At 40.5% G+C, this 23,938-nt stretch overlaps 1 protein-coding gene and 2 long non-coding RNA genes across 3 annotated transcripts in view; 2 read left to right on the forward strand and 1 right to left on the reverse strand.

The window, feature by feature from the left end:
• Positions 1–16,199, reverse strand: LOC133274929 (prostatic acid phosphatase-like). The gene is made up of 11 exons (XM_061464545.1): positions 16,086–16,199; positions 14,611–14,706; positions 12,086–12,172; positions 11,302–11,454; positions 9,097–9,195; positions 7,915–8,010; positions 5,422–5,554; positions 4,143–4,225; positions 3,170–3,276; positions 2,540–2,709; positions 1–230 (listed from the first exon to the last, which is right to left on the reverse strand). Exons 1-10 carry the CDS (start codon positions 16,197–16,199, stop codon positions 2,553–2,555), a joined length of 1,125 nt encoding a protein of 374 aa, XP_061320529.1. The 3' UTR covers positions 1–230; positions 2,540–2,552.
• LOC133274931 (uncharacterized) lies at positions 134–12,484 on the forward strand. The gene is made up of 4 exons (XR_009745338.1): positions 134–236; positions 5,393–5,532; positions 10,259–10,456; positions 11,528–12,484. It is a non-coding gene; the product is annotated as an uncharacterized LOC133274931 (long non-coding RNA).
• Positions 16,126–23,938, forward strand: part of LOC133274930 (uncharacterized) — a 17,368-nt gene continuing 9,555 nt past the window's right edge. Inside the window, exons 1-5 of the long non-coding RNA XR_009745337.1 lie at positions 16,126–16,259; positions 16,702–16,811; positions 17,127–17,176; positions 18,000–18,166; positions 23,122–23,189. This is a non-coding gene — a long non-coding RNA (uncharacterized LOC133274930). The remainder of the gene's footprint in view (positions 16,260–16,701; positions 16,812–17,126; positions 17,177–17,999; positions 18,167–23,121; positions 23,190–23,938) is intronic.

Genomic DNA, 23,938 nt, shown 5'->3' on the forward strand with positions numbered 1-23,938 from the left:
TCTGGTTTTGTACTGCATTTGGGTTTTACCGCTTGATAAAATGAAGTGAATGTTCATGAAGGATAAATCACCACTTCTTACAATTTTAGCATGTTTTCTTTTGATGGAGATCAGGAGACTTGTTTGTCATGTGATGGAAGTTAATGAGAAATGTTAGATTGTTGTCACGTCACAGTGTGGGAGGAGATGTTTCATGAAGCTAATCACACTGAAGACCATGGAGGGAACACCTAAAAGTAAGACAAAAAGAAAGAATCATTCATAGCAAATGGCCTCATTCTCCAAAACCATGGCAAATCTGTTTAGCAGCACCTCAAGAAGTGCATGGCTCAGCTTAAGTTCAGAAGTGTTAACAAATTTGCTCCCATTTTGATGGAATTAGGAAAAGTCTGTTGAAACGGTGAGACAGTCCACATCAAAACCTTCCTGAGCAGCCAGAAGAGCACAGAGGGATCTCCTTGCCAAATACGCTGAGCTGCCTTCACTTCCTGTGTTCCACACTGTGGTCACTGTCATGCGGTGGAACTTGGTTCTGATTTATACTGCTATTCTCTTGTGTGACCTGTAATAGCAATGCTTGCCTAACCTCTGTATTTTCATGTACTGCACATATAAGTCATCTCCATGAAGCTTCAATTCAGCATTTTCTGGGAACAGCTCAGTTTGGGAAATGGTATCTCCATGTAGAATATCTATGCTAGTGCTGTAACTTCACTGATTTCATTAAGAAGAATCACATTTATGGGCTTCTGTTAATCAAATGCTCTGAGGCATGTATAATCAAAGTATTAACATGTGCTTTAGCAAAGGACAATATTTGAGATTATTATTGACAAAGATGACAACAGCTGAAATCAGTGTGTGTATTTGGTGCAAACGTGACCTATAAACTCTGCATCACTTTTCAGTTCAGTTCAGCTCCATGGTGTTAAAGATCAGCTGTTCCAGCCTATCTGCAGTCATTGAGCATTGGCAATACCCGGTGGTTTAGCTCTGCTAGCAGGCTGTGTTGTGCAGGCTCTGGGGCTGTGTGCCTTGGAATTTCCTCAAGTGCCACTCATGCATAGCAGAGTTTACAGCTTCTGCCTGCAGGAGGAGAGTTATGAGCCCCAGAATTGGGATCTGGCCCCAACAGTTACTGAAATGGAACCATTCTGAACCATGATAAAATTGGGGAAAGTGTCAGATTTTGATATCACAGAATCCCAGACTGGTTTGGGTTGGAAAGGACCTTAAGATCATCCAGTTCCAGCCCCCTTGCCATGGACAGGGATGCCTCACACTAGACCATGTCACCCAAGGCAAATATTGTTTGATTACTAATGAAGGCAGTTGTGAGCAGTGATGCTGGACTTGGTGTAAATTGCCTGAACACCATCTAACTTCTACTTAAGCAGAATTTGAGAACTGAAACAGTGCACAGCCTTTTTTTTTTAACTTAAAAGGCTAAATATTTCTATCTTTATTCATGCCAAATTTTGATTATATGATTTTTTTTTTTACTTAATTACTCTGTCAGTTTAACAGTTTGCTTTGTGAAGGAAGGGAACTGATTTCCACAAAACTTAGATTACTAAGTACTGCAGTATAAACATTAAATACTTACCATTGTCTTCCATGGCTAAATTAGTTGTTTGGCCAAAAAAAGAGTCATTAGAACCAACCTCCTCCTTCCCCTAAGGAATTAATCACCTTCTGCAATTAAATGTGGTCATTTCCTGATAGGTCTCCTGAGAATTTGTGAGCAGTAAATATAGTGAAGAAATGTATTTAGTGAATCGTTTAGTTGCTCATTTTTCATTCATTCTGACTGAACTGTTTCCAGTGTGTTCATGGATTGCAGACATTGAACTGGAAATGATTTGTAAGCAGGCGAGTTGGCTTGCCTGCATTCTTCTGATCGCTAACATTTCAAATTCTTCTTAAGCTCAGTGATTCAGAAAGCCATATGGTATTTTATAACATTAGGTCGAACATTTGATCATCAAAAAAAGTGGGGACACTTTTGAAGCCTGGGGCCTGTTTGCTTTTCATCTCCCTTAAGGAATATAGAGCTAGCTACAACAGAGAGAATGTAATTATCTGCCTTCGTGTTCCCTCTTTCTGCCTGCAAATGTAAATATCATCAGTAGTCAAAATGGAAAGTCAGACATCCTAATATTGAGATAGAGACAACCTACCAGGGGATGTGTTAGTATGCCAATGTGTGTCTGTATATGTTTGTCATTCTGGTAAGTACCGGTTGGGTATACTATTCAGTATTCATCTGTTTTGATCTCTGAATGTCTCCTACAATCAAGGGAATGCATAATGTTGTTTATCAGCTTCTATTTCAGCAGAAAGTTGGGCTGGAATGGATAAATGTGTCAATGGAGTAGAAATTATGGCCAGTGGGTACAATTCTGTCTTAGTGGACCTGCATATTTTTAATTTCATACCAGACCCTTATGAAAATGCTTGTTACCTCAAGTGAGCTCTTGGCAGAAGATGTAATCCTGACTTTACATTTGGCTACATGTCCCCAGAGCACTTAACTTACCTCGTTTTATGTCCTACATCCTACATTCTCTTGTCCAGTAGTGTACGAGGACTGGGGCGACCAACTGAGTGAATCTCTCCAGTGGACAGCGAAATCTGCAGCCAGGGAGAGTGAGGGGGTGAGGATCTCTCTGAGTATTATTCCGATAGTACATTTCTATGGTGTATTGCCTGTTCCAAGATACAGAAGGGTCAAAAGTTAGGTATGCAGAACCACTCCGACTTTCCAGGATGTAGGGGTAGTACTTCGGGACAAACTTGTAGCCAGCTAATTTTTCTGGCTGTTAATATGTGCCATTAGTACTCTGAAGGGATCTTTTAAACAATAGATGGTCCACAGCAACTTGCATGTCATTTGTCTGCTTGGGAGAGAATCAAGGAGTTAAATAGATACAAAGAGTAGAGTAAAACCTCTCATTACTGTAATGAACTAATACATAGAGGGTGTTCAGGCTGCAGTGCTGTGATTCCGCTACTATCAATAGCTGCTAAATTGAGTCAAATTGTAATAATTCCAATAAATCTATAATCTTTTTGTGCATAGTGAGCCTTGTTGCATCCAGTTCAAGTCATCTGGGGTATTGCTTTTTAGGAAGATGGTAAGTTCTCAGTCCAGCGTGCAGATACTTGCCCATTTTTTTCCTGGTAAAGTTCAAAAAAGTGACAGGCACTGTAAGGAGGCAGTTTCCCATTGAAGACATTGAGTGCCATCTGTAAGGCAGCAATGGTGGCTGCATGCTGTAAATAGAAGAAACCTTTCATTAAAGGCCTATTGAAAATGCTTGCATGTACCTATTACCTAACAATATGTTCAGCACATTATCTGTTACCTGTCCACTTAACATTATTGATGGGGCCTCATTAATACTTGCCCTCTGCAACATTAAGCAGTTCTATGGTGGCTGTATGAACTGAGATGCTACATGTGTAAAATATGCACATCTCTAAATATCAAAGAAGTCTTAGTCACTTGTACTTCTTATTGAGGTTAGTAGGAGCTATAAAAACTTCTAAAAAGAACTAGTGGCTTTGCATGTTAAATAAAGAGTATTTTAGATCAGATTAGTTAGCTGTTTGGCTGATATACACCTGATAGGTCATAATCTTACTGCTGTTTATAAATAGGAGCTTTTTACCAAGAGCAACCCAACAATTTCATTCTCCAGTGACAGCATTTGCACATTCTAAACAAAACAGTTGAGTAGCTGCCTTCATAGACCTTCTAAAATAACTACTTGAACTTCATTTCTCTTGTCTGAAAAAGATGCAGGAAGCAGGGGTTTGTTTCTGAAGTATCTTTGTGATAGAATTTCAGTAAAATAAGGCATGGTTCCACAAAACATGAGGCATGGTTTTCTCCAGTTCTCTGCTTGATCAAAACAATATTACAAGGAAACATGCCGTGGCATCAGGTGAAAAATGGAATGCTGCAGGTTTCAAAGTAGGATCTGTTCATTACAGAGTGAAAATAATCCAATTATATTGAAGGTTAACCAAATAAAAAGTGCTTGTAGCGGTATTTCATGAAGGAAATAAAATTTCATAGCTTTCACTGCATTTAATAACTGCAGAAAAAGAGCATAAAAGAAACAGAAGGGACTCACCGCAGAATACATAACCATTTTTTGCTGGTGTGAAGGCTTTCTAGCATCTGAGATATGCTTTAGAATATTTTTTAACAGAATACCTGCAACAAAACGGGGAGCAGTGAAAATCAGAGGAATGCTCATGGTAACATCTGTATCACTTGTTGCTGGTTTAGCACAGTCTGTCTTTAAACGCACCAGATTTATTCAATTGACTTTACAGGTGATTTGTGCAGAGTGCCTTGGTTAATTCTGATAACTATCTTTTATGTGAACAGCAGGCCTATTTTACTTCTATGTCAAATGTTTTGGGGACCCGTAACAGCCTCAACAGCTTCAAACAGTGAATTCAAAGCTGCTATGTGCCAGCAGAACAGTGCAAGAAGAGCACGGTAATGAATCATTCTACCCTCTTTTGTGTGTAACTCCACGGGCTTCATGATTTCCAGAGAAAGAGCATATCCACTGGACTCTGGGCCTTCTTGAATTATGTGGTTGTCTGTGTTTTGTTAATGTTAGCTACTAAAACCATGAATTAAATCAATGCCTATGCTAGTATGTTAGCATAAGGTTGGAATCTTGACAAATTAAAATCCTAAACTAAGAACTGCCCATGCTAGCAGAATAAGACACATGTTGTCTTCAGCTACTGATGCATTTTTTAACAGCAGTTGTTGTAAGGCAAGAGCAGAGGTTTGAACTTTGTACTTGGCTTTGTAGGTTGGAGCTCCAAAAAAGCGAACGAATTGATCCATGCTTCCTGACTGTACAGTGTCCATATGAAACAAAACCAAGTAACAGTGAATGAGTGGAGGAGAATGAGTGATTAGAGAAGGTATAAACTATTCTAAATTTCAGCTACAATTTGCTGAGCAGAATAAAGTTTAGAAGCAGTTAAATAATCTCATTTTAGTACTTTCAGTAATGGAATATGAAGGCAATCAGGCAACAGAAGTTACATCCTGGAGATTATACAAGTAATACTTTCTTAAGTAAGTTAAGCTTGGTGGCTTACATTAAATTCAGACTTCATTCAGTTCAGCAAGAACCTGCATATTACTTTGGGTTTCTTATACAGTGTGATCAATACGGTATCTCCTTTATAATGTTGCATTAAGACATTCATGATTCATATCCTCACCACCTCTCTTCCCATCAACCAAAATCTGGGCTGATCACCAATATCCACATCATGGCATCTTTTGCAGTTTTACTACAGAACTGGTGTCAATGTTTATTATATATCCTTCTTTTCCATTCTGTTGTAGGTTTTAAATGGGGTAAGAATACAGCTTACCTCCCTGCAAACGTGATTTCTGTATTTGTTTGTGGAACCCAAATTCCGCGTGCAGCAACAGTTCTGAGAGCTTTGTTAGCTTGGTCCTGACACCATGAGTAGCCCAAACAGGTACAGTGTAATTGTTAATATCCTATAGCGAAGAGAGAAAACATGGTGATTTTCTTATTGATTCCTGCTGCTAACTCTTGTTTGTTCTGGTACAAAATGCTTGTCAGAGTAAATTCTGAGTATTTCAGTCATGTAACACTTAATAATGACTGTATTTTGCATTTAGACAGCTGTAGAATTCCGGTCTATGGCATCACGCTGCTGAAAACAACTTTGAAGGGCAGTGTTCAACAGCAAGAGGAAAAATAATAGTAAAGAACATGCAAAAAGCAACTGGCATTATTTATGCCAATTGCTAATGCAGTTGTCTAGTGCAAAAAAAGTTCACTTGGTGACTCTTTCAGCCGTCTACTGGGATATATCCTGAGATGCTTACTGAATCAAATCCTATATACATGCCAGAATTTTAAGGGCTGGCAGTTGAGATCCAGAGATGAATTAGGAATATGTATAGGTATAATTCAGGCATACTGGAATATGAGGTATATGCATAGGGATTAGCTAGATGGATGGAATTCGTACCTACTCATGCCAGCTCTGTTGGATACTGCTGTAGTCCTCAGGCTAAAGCGGGATGGATTAGTCTTTCCTTGGGGATGCAGCCCAAGATACATTAATGGTCACTACTGCAAGAGGGGAAGATACACCCAGCTCTCCTGGTTTCACTTATACCCTGGATTCCTGTTTAAGCAAGGTTGGTATCTCTCCTTTAGTGCAGGGTAACCATTGGACTGATCTCACCAAAGGGAGTGTTCTTGTAACAATGACTTCTAAGGAAAATGCCAGCTACTTGAAGGATTTGTTTAAACAAGTGAAACAATAGAAAATGTTTGGTTAAACCAGCTCAGGTCACAATGTCTCACTTTCTCCTTTAGCAAATGTGATTTGTGTCCTGTGACTTGCTATTTAAGACAGTGCTGTAGGCCCACAGGCACCTCAGTCTCCAAGGTACCTGAAAGTCAGATGACACTTAGCCAAAAGTAACAAATACAGAGAGATGCATGCTCCTGTAGTTTCATGAGTTGTATTTAAAAATCTATGTAAGAAAGCTCTTTTTGTATGCTTGAAAGGGTGAGAGTGACCTTTCTAGCAGCTGTCTTAACTGATACCCCCAGTCTTCACCGAGTAGTATGAAAGACCAAAGCTCATCAAATTTAACACTAGAAGGAAAAAAAAAAAACAGTTAATTATTTTGTCTTGCAGCATTTAGCTGGATCCCTGATGGCAGCTGTGGATTTTGCACACCTCTCTGGTGACACAGGATTCTCAGTATGACATAACAATTGAAATAAAACGTTTTGGTCCTGAGCTATCCTGCATTTAAAAACCATGGAAGGGTGATCTCACTGAAATTAGTGAGATGTCCCAACCTGTTAACATTTCATGTAGCTTAAGGCCCTGGCTGACATTCCATTCACGACCGCTTTCGCCAAAGCCGGACCTTTGCAGAAACTGCAGGGCAAAAGGTAAACTCATTATGATTACACCAAAGTATTTCACGTTGCTTGTGAAATCCACCTTAAACTGCCTTAGTTTTCTAGGGGATATCCCAGTACTAATCATTAATATTAAATGTTAAAAGAATTATGCATGAAAGCATTTGTAATGAAAGCTGCCTGCAACAATAACTTCTTAACAGAAGACACAGCTGTTTTCACTTGCTCCACCTGAGATAAATCTACACTTTGAAGTGACAGGAAGCGGGGCTTGTTGTTACATTAAGGGCGCTCAGGTTTTTTCAATCCCACTCAGAGGTACCAGGCTGTGGGACCCAGGTAACAGTTGGGCTCCACAGCACCCTGTTTGTTATAAAAATCCATGCTTCTGTAGGATGTGCCTGGTTCCTTTGCTTAGAAAAGGCTCCAGACTTTCACAAACAATTGTGTCATTCCAATGTCTGCTTAATTCATGGCCACTCCTGTCTGTATGCAAAGAATGACTTCTCTTGCCTATGCAATATCTTTGTGGAAGCATGCTTGTTTTATTCCTGTGTTCCATATTTTATTCGTGTGGATCTCTGTGATGGGCTTTGGAGGAGAAACAAGACCCATTTTATCTTAAGGTATGCTTTTGCCTAATTCTTCATATGTAGTCACTGATAGGATCTTGAATTCAATAGGCTATCAGTTTGTGTTCCTTATAGTGGTGGACAACCCAGAGCCTCACACAGTCATAGTGTCTTTACAGGATTTTCAGTTGGAAGTTTGGTGTTAGGTGAGGGTTTCTGATGAAGCCAAAAGCAGTCTGTGGCTTGAAAAGTTTGGAAGCATAGACCTACCCTCTATGGATATCAATACAATAGAATTAAGAGCTAAAAATCCCAGTTTTGAGGAAGCACAAGGATATCTATTGGACCTTGGGAATTTTCTTTATATTATTTACCTCATGTTGTAAAGTGTCAGAGAGCTTCCAGATTCTTTCAGTGTTCAACTTCTTCAATGGGTATCCTGTATGGGTGGCTAAAAACTTCAGAAATGGCTGGAATACAATAAAGCAAACTTGTAGTACACAGGTCCTCTTTACATTGTTTCCACACACTGCCATACTAGTACACAGCAATTTTTAGAAACAAGATAGTCTTCACACTTAAGCAATGAGCCATTCATTACCTATTAGTGAGAGAATTTGGCCTGTCCTTCTAGGCAAGCTTGGTTATCTGAGTTCAGATTTGAAGTATGGTGGTGGTTTATGCTGGGTGGAAATGTTTGGAAGAGGGTTGAATAGAAGGGACACAGGTATCTGGGGAAGTCTGGTGTAAATCCAGAAAGTGCTTAGAGGAAGTGTGACACAGAGAATCGTGATGATGTTTGTATTCAGCAGAAGGGAGATATAATGTAAGTTTCATAAAACTGGGAATTGTGATTCATTTGCATACAAGACCCAGATGCGGAGCCACAGAGAGATGGCTGAGGTCAGTGGTTAAAGATTACACGAAATTGGGTGAGTTTGATAGTGTCATTTTGAATAAACTCATGAAGAAGTTTACAGCAGAGCAGACAAGTGGTTACATACGCATGATGATTCTGATGGTGGAGGAGGGAAGGAAAGGGATACCTTAGAGAGGCAAGAACAAAATGTGAGAACCTGAGTGAAGACTTTGGGTGTGAAACATGAACAGGTACTTGAGGAGAGCACTGAGGCTGTTAACAGAAAATCTGGAGTATCGAGCTGCGAGCATTTTGTGGTGAAAGAGGAATCTGAACAGAGTTATAGAGACAGAGACGTCAGAGGAGTTGCTTTACTTTGGAGTAAACAGAGCGAGGTATTGGCACTGATTTGATCAGAGTTTTTGTTTTGTCTGCTCTCCTGGAAGGTACACAGACTCTTTTGTTGCAAGGTAGTCAGTAGTTTCTCCTTGCCATGACTTGCAATTTTAAACTGATGAGAAGAGCCCGGTCCAGATGGATCCAGAATGTTGTAATAGGTTTTTGGTATGCTGTCTACACTCAGTGTGAAGATCAGAGATCTGAAGGAGCACTTATTGACTGCCATTATTTAAACCTACCTGTTAGACAATGTTGACAGAAATGGTACATTTGATTTCCAGAACTGAAAATACTTTACCCTGTACTGCTTGAGTTGCCTTTGGAAATCCCTTGTTGCAAAGGTTTCTCTCAGAAGCTCGTTGTATTTTGGACAGTGTGAGAAAGGGAAGTAGAGCAACTGAAACAAAAATTGCAGAACACTAGTTAGGCAAGGTGCTTCTTGTTCTGCAGTCCAGTGTGCCCTTGCAGGGTTGTTGTTACGATTGGCTGCACTAGTTGAGACAAGCTGAAGAATAATTTGGGAATGTCGTTTTCAAGGATATTCATCTTGAGGACTGTAAGAGTCATACTGATGACTACTTACAAACTAAGCTTTGAATGTTCAGAGGAGTAACAGCTGCAGTAGTTCAAAGTTAAAGGGTTCATTTACACAAGATGAATTTGTTCCTTGACAGAACGCTAGCACAAGCCCTCGTGAACTGCTTTGTGCTTGGCTTCCCCAGGGATGATTTCACTCCTTGTGTTCCATCCTCATTTAAACACATCGTCACCTTTTACTAACAAATTACCCAGAGCGGCTGGACTGCAATAGGAGTCTTTGTGCATACTCAGCTGTATTTAGTGGCCTTACCACAGCTTCATTTAGTTCAGCTAAATTGTGGAAACTCCTGAAGTTTCTATAACTCAGTTTTGTCTTTCTTTAATTCAGGACATATGAAGGTTAAAGGTTACATGCGACTGGGATTACTTCAGACTTTGTTAATTCATTTATCTCAGCTAAACTGAGTTTATTCTTGTTTGAAGCTTTTAATGTTACAATTTAAACAAAAGTTAAAACAAAATTTGACACTGGGATACTCTCACTGTTCTTCTATAATACACTTTTTGCCCTTTTTCCAGTTCTATATAGTTCCACAGTTAAAAGAACTTCAGAAAGAGCTTGAGAGCCCTGAAGGGATAATTGGCTTGGAAAGCTTCCCAGCAGTTCCTCAGTCTTTTTAGAAATAGAATTTACCTATTCCAGAAAGTAGGAAATTTTTTCTGAATAAAACCCAGAGATTCATGGACAGGCATGACTACAAATCAATGTGAGATAGTTGTTTTGGTTATATATGGATATATGTGGTCTCAAACGTAGCCTGTGTATGTAGTAAAGATAAATATAGTTGAACAAAGTGTGAAAAACATGTATGTATTCACGACTTTAGGATTTGTTTGAATAAACTTATTTGCTCCCCTAGATGTGACTAAGGTGCAGCACCTGTTTGCTGAATTTGCTAGAGGTGTTGATATCGGCCACGTGTATGCTGGAGTGTCTGCTGGGGTACCACCATCTGTACCAGTGTCAGAAGGAGCTCCTGACTCTATGCCAGCTGTGTGGATGAACAGGAAGACATGTGTCTCCATATCCTCTGTCTTCATGCTTTCATCACCCCAAGGTGAGAACCATTGCTTCATGGCCTATTTAAAATGATTCACTTACCATCACAGGCTGAGTTTGCTAGACTTATAAGCCCACACAATTTATCTTGGATCACATGTGCAAACCTCCTCTCTCAAACTGGGACTTACTTTGTACACTCCTCATCTTTCCTAGCTTTTTACCATGGGTTTTCCACAAATGGGAAACTCCAGCTCCACTCAGCTGCCTAGCTTTCCGCTCTAGGACGAGTTTATGCAGTTACAGAGCTGCTATCCACAGTTTCTTATAGCTCCAAGGTGAGGAGTTGAGGAAGAGAGATGAATAAATACATTGCCCTGTGAACTTATGCTCTTAAAGCTCTGAGTCCTCCTTCCTTTTCCCTTTTACTTTTTCTACCAGCCCTCAAAGTGCAGGTGCTGACCTTCCAAGTGCATGAAAAACAGTCCTCTGACTCAATTCTCACAGCAATGAGAGTCCCAAAATAATGGTTTTGTCTTTTCGTGGTTGACTGTGGATTAAGAAACGTTGAAGCACTAGTGAGAACAGTGCTTCTGTTCTCCCACAAAGTCACGTTTGTGATAAATCTACTTCTGTCAGTGTTTATTCACATTATAGGTTAATTCTTTTTCTCTGTACCTAGGACTTCTGCTTTTCTTCATTCTGTGTTAACTCCAGGTCACTGTAGAAACTCTCAATATTTCTACTCGGCTTCTTTGGCCTTTCTGCACAATGCCTGTAACGTTATGTACTTTTCATTGCCTTTACCATGCCCTTTGTCCTGCCCCTTCAGCTCATATCCTAGGCATTTTACTAATGATTAAAGGCAAGCGAATGCCCCTGCCCCTGCAAGTTTATACTCACCCTATCATGTGACAGTGGCACCGTGTGGACTGGAATTGGCTGCCAAAGGATTCCAGGGTTCCAAATCTGGTCCTGTGTTGGTGGGTACAGCCCGGCAAGACTTGCCTGAGCACTCGTAAGTGTGTAATCACAATCAGTGCTTTGAACATAAATCTGAAGCAAGGAAAAAATAATAGTTGTTGAAGGTCATTTTTCCTGTTTTGTTTTGGGTTTTTTCCCTTGGTAGGAAAGGAAGGGACAGGTACTACGCTGAGAAAGCTGTCATTAAAGTGGAGTGGAGTGAAAGAAATGATAAGGAAGAAGGAGGGAGAAGGAGTGAAGCTGGAACAAGGCCTTGGAATAAAACCTTGTTGGACAAGGAACCTGCAACATGGTAGCATTTCCCTTAGAAGTCCTAGTGAAAAGCAGTAGGACTCACTCCATTTGAACATGTAGGCTTTGGCACAATGTGTATGCACTGGACTGCTGGACCCTAAATGAATACTCAGCTGTATCTGCACTCCATATGGAAGTATAGCATTGGAGATATCCAGTATCCTCAGAGCCAGGAAACACTGAGGCATCTGAACCTGATATACAGCCTAAAAAGCTTTCACATGGTGTTTTTGAGTTAACCAGCAGCCTGAGTAAAAGTTGAGCCACAGTTTCAGAAATACTTTGGAACGACATTGGATTCAATGGATATTACGTTTTCTTGACCACCATCAGCTTCAGATTCTCATACGTTCAGGAAGTTCCATTAATATCCATGAAAAACATCCTTCCTCCCAGATACAGTACTTGCCTCACACTGCTTGTATGCAACACTCAGGAAATAAGAGTATCTCCTCCGCATGTACTGGCCAAGCTCGTACTGTTGCTGTATGCCAAGCTGTGGAAGTAACAAAACAGTGTAAGAGGCTCCAGAAGTGCATTATGCATCTTCTTCTACAACCACAAATTGAGATGATTTTTCATATTATTCTGAGGGAGACCTTTTTCCTTTCTAAAGTGAAGGAGGACAGAAGACAGGTGAAAAAAGCAGTAAAGTTGCTGTGTCTGCAGTATCAGATAATGAAAGATATGCCTTCCTGATGCAGCTTTGCATTTTGCTCTGTGGAAGGCATGCTTACCCAAACTAGTAAGACTGGCTGAGGGGCAGGGGGACTTAACGCAGGCTTATAGATGTCTCAACACCGTCTGCATAGTGGAACCACCTGTCCATGAAGATGTGTCCAGGATGTGAATCACAGAAAGTATTGCCAGCAGTTCCCTATGGAGGCCACAGCTGTAGCTTGAGCAAGATCTTATTTCTCAAGAAGATTGAAAATCTTAAATAGAAGACTTCATGTAAAAGCCCTCCAAGCTTTCAGGTATTTTGTGCAATGGGTAATTATATCAGCAGCCTAAAATGTATGATTCTTGGTTCTTGCCTAACAGTGTCCCTATCTTTAACCACTGGATCCTGTTAGGCTTTGGAATGACATATTCTATACCATCACAGATCTTATTCCTAGTAAGATAATAATAAGATGGAATCAAGTCACTTAATCTTTGTGTTGAGCTAAATAGATGACAATTCTCTACTCTCATAGCAAAATGGGGTTTCCAGACTCAGCATTTTAGTAGCTCTTTGCTGAACATTTTCCAACTTACCAGCATAATTTTGTAAAAACATGACATGAAAATCACATGCAATAGCCCTGTACTGGCCTCCGTATTGTCATCTTTTTACTTGTACTTGGTTTCCTGACCTAAATTGAAACATATTCAACTTTGCTGAAATAATCATTACTCTGCACTGGAATCTCAAGTACAGTGATTACTCATTGCTTCCTGAAGTTCTTTTCTAAGTCATAGGATCATAGGATAGTTCAAGTTGAAAGGGACCTCAGGAAGTCTCTAGTCCAACCTCCTGCTCAAAGCAGAGTCAGCTATGAGGTCAGACTGAGTTACTCAGGGCTTTATCCAGAGTGTCAGACACGGCCCACTTCTGTGTGTATGTGCTCACCTCTTTCTGTCGCTGGAATTGTGCATCCATTTTCCTAGGGCATATGCTTGGCATAGGTTTCTGCCCCAACTTGCCTTATATGTCTGTTGTTAAATCCTGACACCTGAGTACTGAAACCTTCCATGCCTTGGAGCAAGCTGGCATGTAGTGCTGAACTTGCATAGTGTGTCTGTGGAATGAGTGAGTCACAGCTGAATTAGGGCACAAGAAGCTGGTCTGTTACTCCTGTTTCTTCATGGGAGGTGATGTGAGAGGAAACAGGCCTGTCCTTGCACTGAAGATCAGTTTGGCCTCCTAAGAATGTTGATGAAGAGGAACCCCTCATGCAGTTTGTTCTGTTTGGGTTGTTGGAGACCTGGCAAATGACTAGTTCCTCTAGGAGAGAGAAACATACGCCACTGTGCTGGACATAAGGTGTGTGAGTGAACTTATTCTAGAGCAGCCTGCGACACACACTTCAGTCTGCCTACACATGCATAATACCCATTTATCTGGGACATCCAGACTTCTGGCACTTCTTCGGCTAGACTGCCTGGTTCCCAGAATCCTAGGCAAATAACTAGTGGATTTTTCCATCCAAACAACATATCCTGGGGGAATGAAGCACAGACACAGTGAGTGCTACCGGTGGGAGTGAGCAGAAGTAGGGTTCAAAGCATGTAGTGCCCACGTATTCCCTTCGAGTCTGATAGTACAGGAGTTCACCCTTGGCTCCATTCACAAGAGGAGGCAGTTACTTACAGTTAATGCAAAGACACAGTTTCTGCAGTTGGCCTCTGGAGTTGCCTTTGCTGCTGCTAGTTACTACCATCTGCTGATGCTTGTTTGCGAGCTCAGCTCTGCCGTATTCCACCACTAAAATAGCTGAGCTCTAAAGCTATGGCTTTAAACTTCCCCTGGCATAACATGAGAGAAGATTCAGCTATTACTGATCTTAGTAGTTTGTGAGCTAGGAAGTGCTCAGCAGAGACTGAGGATGGTTTATGAGCACTTCCACCACCTTATCCTACTGATGTGTTTGGCCTCAGGTGAGCTGTGATGGTCACCAGTGCCTGGCTCCTTCCCAAAGACCCTAGTCTGCAATAGAACAGGTCAACACATGTTGCTCTTGGACTGGAACACGCTGACTCAATGCCATTTAAAATCAGTGACTGCTCATAGCTGTAGCCTTTTAGTAAGTTCTTTGGCTGTCCTTTTGGAGATCTGTATATGGCAATTTAATATGGGCTTTTTCCAAGTGAAAACAAAATTCCAAGAGCCAAGTATCAACAGACCACATTCCAATAGTTCAGTGTATTGGCCCAGGTAAGCAAACGCACCTTGGTAAGCTGTCCACATCCTTGCTGCCTTCCAGCTTCTCTGTGCTTATCAGTTGGAAAAAACTCCTGTGGGGTATGGTCACCATGGCGAAATACCTGGAAAACACATGGAATTCCCTTTGCTTTAATGGGATCCTTTGTGATGAATGTAATTAGTGCAGTCACAAGGAATGCAATGACAGTGAGTACTGTATCTGACAGATGCTAAATATATTCATGGTGCTTTTCTTGGGTCTGGATAGCTATAATACCTGTTTGATTTAGTTAGACAAATGTAACTCTTTTCTTCCTACCTTTTGAAAAGCAAGCAGCTCAACATCTTTTTTTTTGCATGTTAAAAACCATGCCTATAAACCCCCCATGATGTATCTTAATATATTGCATATATATTTATATTTTGCATATAAAACCCATGATATATCTTAATATATTTTAAATATATTTTAGATATTTAGGGAACTATAGGCCAAAGCATTAAATAAACAGGAAACAAACAGAAGCATGTAAGTAATTTTCCAGAAATATGTTGATAGAACTAACTGGGAATCCCTAAGGAAAAACACCCAGCTACTTCTCTAGCTACATTTTCTGTGCCTGGCTGCTGTGAAACACTTTCTGGTCAGAACTTAGCCTTAAAAAACTACTTGTTGACTTTTTCAGCATTCAGAGGTGATAAAAGTGTCATCTAATCTAAATAGCAGACTAAACTGTTAGTCTGAAAACATTGAACCTGTTCTGGAATTTCACTTCAGATACAGATCAGCCTATAAAGATACTTGGAGATTTTTCATTCCTGTACCAAATCCTTGCCTTGCCCAGCAGAATTCCTGTAGATACGTGGATTGTCGTTTTAAAATCTTACCACCAGATGGGTTTGTTTTTTTACTTCTTAATCAATGTAGAGAGAGCTAAAATGGAAACCTGCAGCACAAAGAGCATGGAAGTGATTTGCAAGCTGGTGTGACATTCAGAACAAGAATCAGGCTTCTTGCAAACAAATGGTACAGCACAATCATTGCAAGTAGCATCAGTTTCCCAGCACTGACTCTGTGTTGTTCATTCAGTGCCACTGTGCCCTTGTTTGGGTTTCAGCGAGTGAAATTTGGTTTGCATGGTAATCCATTGAAACCACCGGAAAAGTGGAAACCCTTCCAAGGCAATGAGGGGGTTTGCACAGTTGATATTTAGTTATGCAATCCTCTTGTACAGCTCAAAAAGGAATCCTGTGTAATTCCCCTCTCAGTGCTATAAGAAAAAGCTCTCTTTGTCAATCCAGAAAGGGAAGTTCATGTAGGACTGCACACGAAACAAAATGATAGAATCTGATTGAAAACGGAGGATTTTTTTGTACAGTGCAGTAGTGAATTTTGAATGTGCAGGAGCCAAATATTCAGAAAGCCCCCCCCAGAGGTACAAGAAGAGCAGGAAGTGACAGGTTTTGACAAGTTCTATTTGCCCGTGAGCTATCTACTTACTACAGACACAAACTTCAGTTTTCTTTTAGCTGTCGTTTGGTGAAGAAAGATGCAGAAAAGGCAGAACGTGAAACACAGACTCCAGATTCCACACACCAGCTGCCTCGCTCTCATCCTGATGGTAGCTTTCAGCTGCTTTGCACACTAAGGTCCCTGGATGTGGTGATACAGTACGTATGCATCTAAGAGGGGAGGAGCCAGTTGTGCTCAGTGAAGTCTGAAAGTGGGCTGTGAGCTTCCCTTCTCTCTTCTTTCCCTTCTTGGGTTAGTGCTTTTCAGGGAATATGTGAAATGAAAAGTGTATTTTGCAATTGTATTCCATTTCTGTGTCCTTTGTATAGCATGCCATGGAATCTCAGCCCTCTAATTCCTACCCCTTGCACTTGCAAGGCAGGTGAACGTAAAGAACTAGAAGTTGCCTTCTACTGTTTAACCTAGGATTTAGGATGGGTCAGTCAGCCTTCCCAAAAGTGAAAATGCTGCAGATATGCTGTCTCTTGCTGTATGCAAAAGAACTAGTAAACCATCCTCCTTCCTAGTGCCAGGAGAGTCTTCTCTGAACGCATTGTGCTAGAAAGCTAGAAGGAGCAGTGCTGACAAGTGTTCTTTTATAAAGGGTCCCTGGATTTTTCCCTGGGTTTCTGTGGTCTGTAGAAAGAATAAACAGCAGAATGTTTTGTTGCACAGGAGCAGGGTTAAGCCTAAAGTCAGGGCAGGAAAATAAAGGTACATGGATGAAATTGATTGACTATGTCTCTAGAACTATCCCCCAGAATTTCATAGTTAGGTACATGTTGTAGTTTTATAATGTCTCTTGCTGCAAACATTGTTACAGAATGCACAAATCGAGTTCTTTCTGCCATTTCCTTGATAGACCTTAAGTGAAGAAAAAAGTCTAGCTCAGACGGTGTTGCAAGAGACAGGATTGATGTTACAAGCTTATTGGTCTATGTTCAGTCACATTCATGTGTTAATGAAAGCCCTGTTAATATGTAAAAATTGAGGATGATTCTTAGTGATCAAAAGCTCTCTGTGTTTCAGAATTCAGAAGAAATGACTGAAAAAGAAAAGGCATGTTGCTACCCAAAAAGGTTATACAATCACAAGAGAGCTCAAGCACAAATAACAAACCTTCTCTTCATAATTATTAGATATAGGCTTCTCTAGAGGGATCACTTCCCCAAAGTAACAATGCCAGATCTTTCCCATCTGTCAGAGCTAAAGAGATTCCTCTATGAAAGATTCAGAGGTCAGACGTTGCTGGTGCGAGGTGGTGCATCTGTCATTTCTGCTTTTGTGCCTGACAAGTCTAACACACTCATGCAGAAATAGAAGATATGGGGAGCTGCCCACATTTATTGAGAGAGAAATTAAAAACCGAGGGACCTGGGGGAGATATGAGTCAACTGATTAAAGCTATTCACACCCGGTACGTTCTCCTGCCTCCACTGGCTGTCATACTTCAAAAGCCTCTTTGAAGAGACTATGGTGTTGTGCTGTTTCTACAGGATGTGACACCAGATGCTGCTCCTGAAAGACACTGCTCTGCAAGGCTAAGTTTTTAATGAGACCAACTTGTATGGCTGAGGGAAAAGAAGTGATTTCTCAGAATCACAAGGCTCCATTTGGGTTCTTCTGATACCGTAGGTATATCTAGTAGTGACAGCAGATTTACAACAGGAGCTGAAAGGTACAACTTGAAGCTTTTCAAGCAGCCTCTGCCTCACCCTTTCTGTGAGATTAACAAGAAAGGTGAAATTACTCTTACTTTGGTGATGCAAAATATTAGTGTAAAATCTGATACTTACTTCCTTTGATTTGATCTTGGTGCTGCTAGTTCTGTGGCAAGAGATACATAAAAGGCTGGAGTTATTTTAAAGTAAATCAAGTTGGTTAACTCTACTTCTTTTGAAGGTCACAGAGGGAGAATGAAACAGTGCTGTGCCATGTACCGGTGTTCCTGAGACTAAAACTCTAGAGAGCAGAAGATGGAGCTTTCTTGGCAGCTAACTCATACCTGCAGAAATCCCTCATTGCATGTGGTGAGAGGTGTGAAAACTACAGCTACTTTCAAAGTCGAGGTAACTGATTCTTTAATATGCCTGCAGCCTGTGTTAAAACAACAGTGGAAGGTGGAAGAGGAGGAGGTAATGATAAAGGCAATAAATGAACCTCCCTCACTGCCTTGGGAGTACAAAGGAAAATACATGAGGTGTAGATCATATGCCTTTATCTTACCAATAAACTTGGTGAAATATTTATGAGATTGTGATAAACATGCTATTTTCAAACAAGTAAAAGTACAGCTTTGTATTGCATCCTGTATTGTGCTATCTGAGAAGTCGGTGTCCTAAGAAATGCTGCTGGTCCTTTGACATTGTTTAGGGATTGTAAGTTTTCATTAACAGTCCTTCAGTGCTTTAAAGTAGTTTCATGGTAGTGCTGTTACTGTGTTTAAAAGCTTAGTAATCCAATGGACAAAACTTAGCCCTCTACCTCAAAAATGCAATATGGAGAATCTTCTCCAAGCTGTGATGCTTGGAGAAAGCCCCCTTCCCCAGCTTGTAAGTGTAAAGTGAAATCTGCTTGGTATTCAAACACAGTGTAGGATTGGCCTTGTGGCTTGAGATGCTACTTCATTGACAGTGGAGGAGGATCAGAATCAGTTGAAGATATGCTGATAAAAGCATGTTAGGAGAAGACTGCAGTGTAGAATTAGTGAGGGGAGAAGGAGGTAGGTATAGGAGGACTTCAACCCTGCCTCCCCTCCATTCCCCTTGCTGAAATGTCCCTTAGTGGGGTACTCATTCCAGCCTGTGGTGTTGAAATCATGACTCTGTGGCTTTTGCAGTTTTGATGTTCATGTCCACTTCCATGCCTTTTTCATGTCTTCTTTTCTCAGCCCCAGTCAGATCAGGGCTGTGCCTGTCCCTGAATAGAGTCAACTGTGTCCTTTGGTTTACAGTGTACCTGTTGGTCTCTTGCTTGCACACTGGGATTAAACAATAAAGAAAAGTGAGGGTATCATTCATTCAGGTGTGGTGAACTAACAGACAGAACAGAACATTTCCAAGTCACTTGCTTAGTATCTAAATAGATAGGTATCAGCTGCCTCTGTTTGGCTAATGCTTAACGTAGACTTCTTTGGTCCTTTATGTTAGGAAAACAAAGGCATGTTGTGTCACCATGCCTGTGCCTCAGGGACACATTACCCCCACCTCAAAAAGCATTCTGCCCCAATCAGATACACGCTTTCTGTTAATGATTTCAGTGCTAGCATGCAATATTCTTTCAGTTCATTTTAAGACCGAGTGAGAGGCATGTTCAGCTGTCCTGAGGAGCTGGGTTGAGACTTGCCAGAAGGATGAACAAAATGGAGCATCTGCACCCTGCAAATAGAGGAATCTGCAGGGGTAACAAGGGCCCTAAAAAGCTGAGCATGAAGTTCTTGCTGTCGCTTGGAAGGAGTAGGGCTGTGGTTGTTCTTAGGCCATTCAGTATTTTGGGCAATTGCCTTTCTGATGTCCATCTGAAATAAAGTACTTGTTTTGCACAGTAACCAGCTTCTTCTTCATTACACTAATGCAAATATAAAGTAACTGCACAGACGCTGGTGAACTTGTTCTAAATATATTTCCCTTGAGGGTTGCACAGCTGTTCTTGCACTGATGTTTTTCTCAGCACCTTCTGATCTTCTGCATTTTTTTGGCTGTGTTTTGGATATATGTATTTGCTGCTCCACATCCTCATTTGATATGGGTTGGATTAGCTCTTTATCTTCTATGGAGTAGCACTGGCTTACAGGGGCTTAAATATACAGGAAAAGGAGGATGTTACTATCAATTTCCTCCCCCTGTTCTGACAAAAAAGCATTATTAAAAAGCTGGCTCCCAGTGATGATACAAAAAGAGATCAAATTCTAGATCCAGTCTTCATGTGGAGTTTTGCTGGACTGCAAAGCTCCCTCTTCTCAAACGTGAGCGCTTTCTCTCCAGTCCCATGTGATTCACCTTTGTCATCATGAAATAATGACTCCAAGCAAGACTGACATGGAGGAGTTCCAGATTAACATGCAGCTTGGTAGTTGTGTCTTAACAGATGATTACTATAATATCAGAACACAGGGATTTAGCAGACATTATTCCAGAGTGGTGGTGATTGTCTTAGGCTACCAGTGAGTCACAAACCTGAATTTTGGGCAGTGTAAAAGCCCTGTATTCTTTTTTCTGTGGATGCATTCCAGCAACCTTGTTTTGGGTATGATGGATGGTTGTACCACATAACCAGACTGCCACTGCAGGGAACACTTAAAGTTTATAGCAAATTGGTAGGAGACAAAGGCCTTTAGACCACTGACACTAGGCAGTCATTTAGACTTACTAAGGAGTTGTGTGGGACTGAGAGGGTCATGTTAAATTTGACAGCATGAGGTGAGACAGTTCTTGTATTAGAGGAAAGGAACATTTTCCTCCCGCCAGCCATCATCACAGCTGTCTAGCTTGGGCATAAAGCTGAAGTGTTTCATCCAGGTGCTGACATAAGTCCAAACAACAACCTCCCTGTGTGTAATCAAGCATCAAGCTATTGTCCATGTGCACATTAGGATACCTGAGGGGTTTGGGTTGCTGCTTTCTTCAGACTTTAATAATTATATTTAACTTTGAGGTAGGCTACAATAACTACGATTAAAGCAATTGTTCTGCTCAGCTGGAATGATTTCTGATCATGCCCTAACACAATGCTGCAAAATTTGAAATGCAAATATGTGGGAGGCAAGAAATGTTCTTTTGATAATGTTTTTATTTCTATTGGAATGAAACAAAAAGTCCTTTATACAAACCCAAGCTGAGGTCAAGCACAAGCCAGCGATTGCTGATAAATATTGAATCTTACTGGTAACGAGCATCATCTACCCATGTAGTTTAGTTTTTGGTACTTAAATCCTCAATTAAGAGTGAAGAATTAGTAAATGAGCTGCTTACTTCAGAGCTAGCATCCCCTCCATCCTTCTTTCCATTCTGTGCTGTTATCATCCTTCAGTCTCTTTGGATTCTTGGCTTTTCTGGTCATTTCTGCTCTTGTTCATTTTGATCAGTGAAGCATTTTCTGCTAGGACGTGAGCATCCTTTCATGGCACATTGCAGATCGTTTTTGATCAAGTGTGTTTTGAGAAGCTGGTGATTGATTTAAATATTTTCTGAACGAAACTGTCAGAACTGTTGCAATGGAAGACTTTGGTTTTATGCCACTGCACTGCGCTTGTTAATACTAACTAGGCTTCACGGTGGCATTACTTCAAAGCTCTCTTGGCATTTCCAGTGTGACCTTTATCAGTGAAGTTTTCGTTGACTGTCAATACGGTTGTTAGAAGCAACTGTGGTTTTGCTTTAGGCCATATATCCAGTTTCTCTCACATTAAATTAGACTAAAATAAATATCGTGTATCATGGTGATAGAAATTGAGATGTTTTGCAGACTTCCACTGAATTTAGAAGTGGCATTGGGGTTGTTCTGTAAGGTATTTTGATCTGCCTCTACAAAGCAGCCTGAAAAGATGTCCCACTCCCTTACCTACTATAATTCCTGTGTTGTCCATATTTGTCTTCAGACACATCCATAAAAAGTACAAACGGTGTAAAAGTGCCATTTGCAGAAATGTGGGACAGACTATCCAGAGGGCAATAGCTAAAATGATATATGGGCAAAATGGTACTGGCAGTTAACCTGCTGTTTTGTTTTGGGATCTCTTGCTGAGTTGGTGGGAGAATAAGTTGTGTGTGAAAGTGGTAATAGCTTCAGGGACCCATCTTCATATAAAAAGAAGTGCCAGTAGAAGGGAGGTATGCAGGTATTGGCCAAGGCCTTTCTGAGCTGCTGCTGCTGCTGAGACAGATTAATGTTACCTTCAGATACTGATCATTTTTGGAAACAACCAACCAACCATTCATTAGCCACTTAGTTGATAATTATAATGCAGGTTTAGTTTTAAAAAGTGTGGGTTTATAGGTTTGATTTAGAACATGTTGGGCTTTCCAAGGAATTTGTGAAAGCACTGCACTAAGCACAGGTAAACCAGCCAAAGTGCCTTGGACAACTGGAGTATAATCCAGGATATTCTGCCTTCATAACTGACTTGGATTTCAGTAGAGCCTACATGCTTAGGCAGGAGCCCAGAATAAATAACCAGGATTAATGCTTCAGGTAGTGGGGGAAAATGTTACCCAAAGGAGCCCTGAGTTTAAGAGATAAATGTTTAGTTTCATGGTCTGATTTGTATCAGTAGATGCAAGGTGGTAGCCCACAAATTCAGCTTTCTTTTGATGTACATTTCACCAAGCATGATAGAATTGGTCAGTGTTCATCATGTAATTCTGCACATGTTTTCCACACACACTGAACAGTGAATAATTCATAGTTTACTTTCAGCTAAACAGTGAATCCCTTCTGTTGGGCCAGCTCTAGATCGGAATATCATCTGAACTTGATTTAAGCCAAACCGTGAGAAAAATGCAATAGCATGGAAGTTTATTTTCATGCAAACCAAATAAAACCTGTATGCCTAAACCTCCACAAGAACTGAGAAATAGTATAATAGTTGGGAAAATATTTGCCTCTATCTACAGGCACCTCAGAGAAATAACTTGCAAAGGCATATTGCCATCTAGTGTTAAGCTCTCTTCCATTCGTTGTACTTTGGGCTAGTGTAGTTGCAGTAGATTCCTCCAGTAGATTCTCACTTGTGCGAGAATCATTGGAAACCCAGTCATACCTTGAGAAATGCAGGACATCATCACTGCAACCAGACATGAAGAACACATGGCCACACTTAGATTACATTTAGTGGTTTTCAGTCCTGTATTCAGGGTTGCTGGCAATATAAATTTACTCTCCAGAAGGATTTTGTTAAAGTCAGCATCCAGTTCTTCTTTCAGCATTGTGAGAAGGGGTGAAAAAACAATGTAATGTTTTCTCTATACCTGTAGTATTAACTCTTCAGTCATTTTCTCTTTGTATGTTTTCATTGCTGTGGCCATAGGAATTCAGCATCTTTCACCAGAAGTCAGTATCTTTGTAGAGAGGACTTGAGTGGCCACAAAGATCAAAGTGGGGTATTTCTTCTCCTCTTTACACATAGCTTTTTGGTTTTTTTTTCTCCTTTTCTCTTGCCTCTCAGTTCTGAGTTTTAATGTTAAACAGAGAAATTCTTGATAGTTTATTTTTCAGGGTATTCAAGGATATTTCATATTCATATTCAAAGTATTTCATATCTCTCTTTCCATGTTTGCTCTTTTGGACTTACCTGATTTGTAGCAATGACTTCCAGCTAGTGAACTGGAGATTAGAATTTTATCAGCTGGCTGGAAACGCTTCCTCTTAGAAAGGACTTTGCCTCTGTGATCACCTGCTTTATAGTTCTATAAAACTTTGCCATACTTTAGAGATTGAAATTGTAATTTCCTTATCTGTATGAAGTAGGTTTTAAAAAAATAAAGTAGCTTTACCTAGGAACAGTATGGCAAAAGGTCCGTCCAGCTTTTGTGCATCCAAAAGTACATCCAGCTAAGCTACCTTCTCTGTTAAGACAATTTTTGTAAGTGAGGGGAGGCAACAGTTTCCAACAGTGCAGACTAACATTATTTCCATATGTTGAAAGTTACTGGGTGGGAGAAGGAAAAGAAAAAGAGAGTTTATTCTTTATTTCGTCATCTGTTGACCTTGGAAAGGTAAAAGTAAATACGGAGGTTTATCTGTTTCCTAATTCTGTATGTGCAACTTAACTATTAGACTGCAAATACATCTTGGTTCTTTCATCCTGAGAATAAGCAACTGGAGAGTCAAAGAAGCTTTCTTAA

Source organism: Pezoporus flaviventris, unplaced genomic scaffold (genome assembly GCF_033815535.1).
Source record: "Pezoporus flaviventris isolate CSIRO_AGI_PZ_B2104156 unplaced genomic scaffold, CSIRO_AGI_Pfla_v1 ptg000037l, whole genome shotgun sequence".
NCBI lineage: Eukaryota > Metazoa > Chordata > Aves > Psittaciformes > Psittacidae > Pezoporus > Pezoporus flaviventris.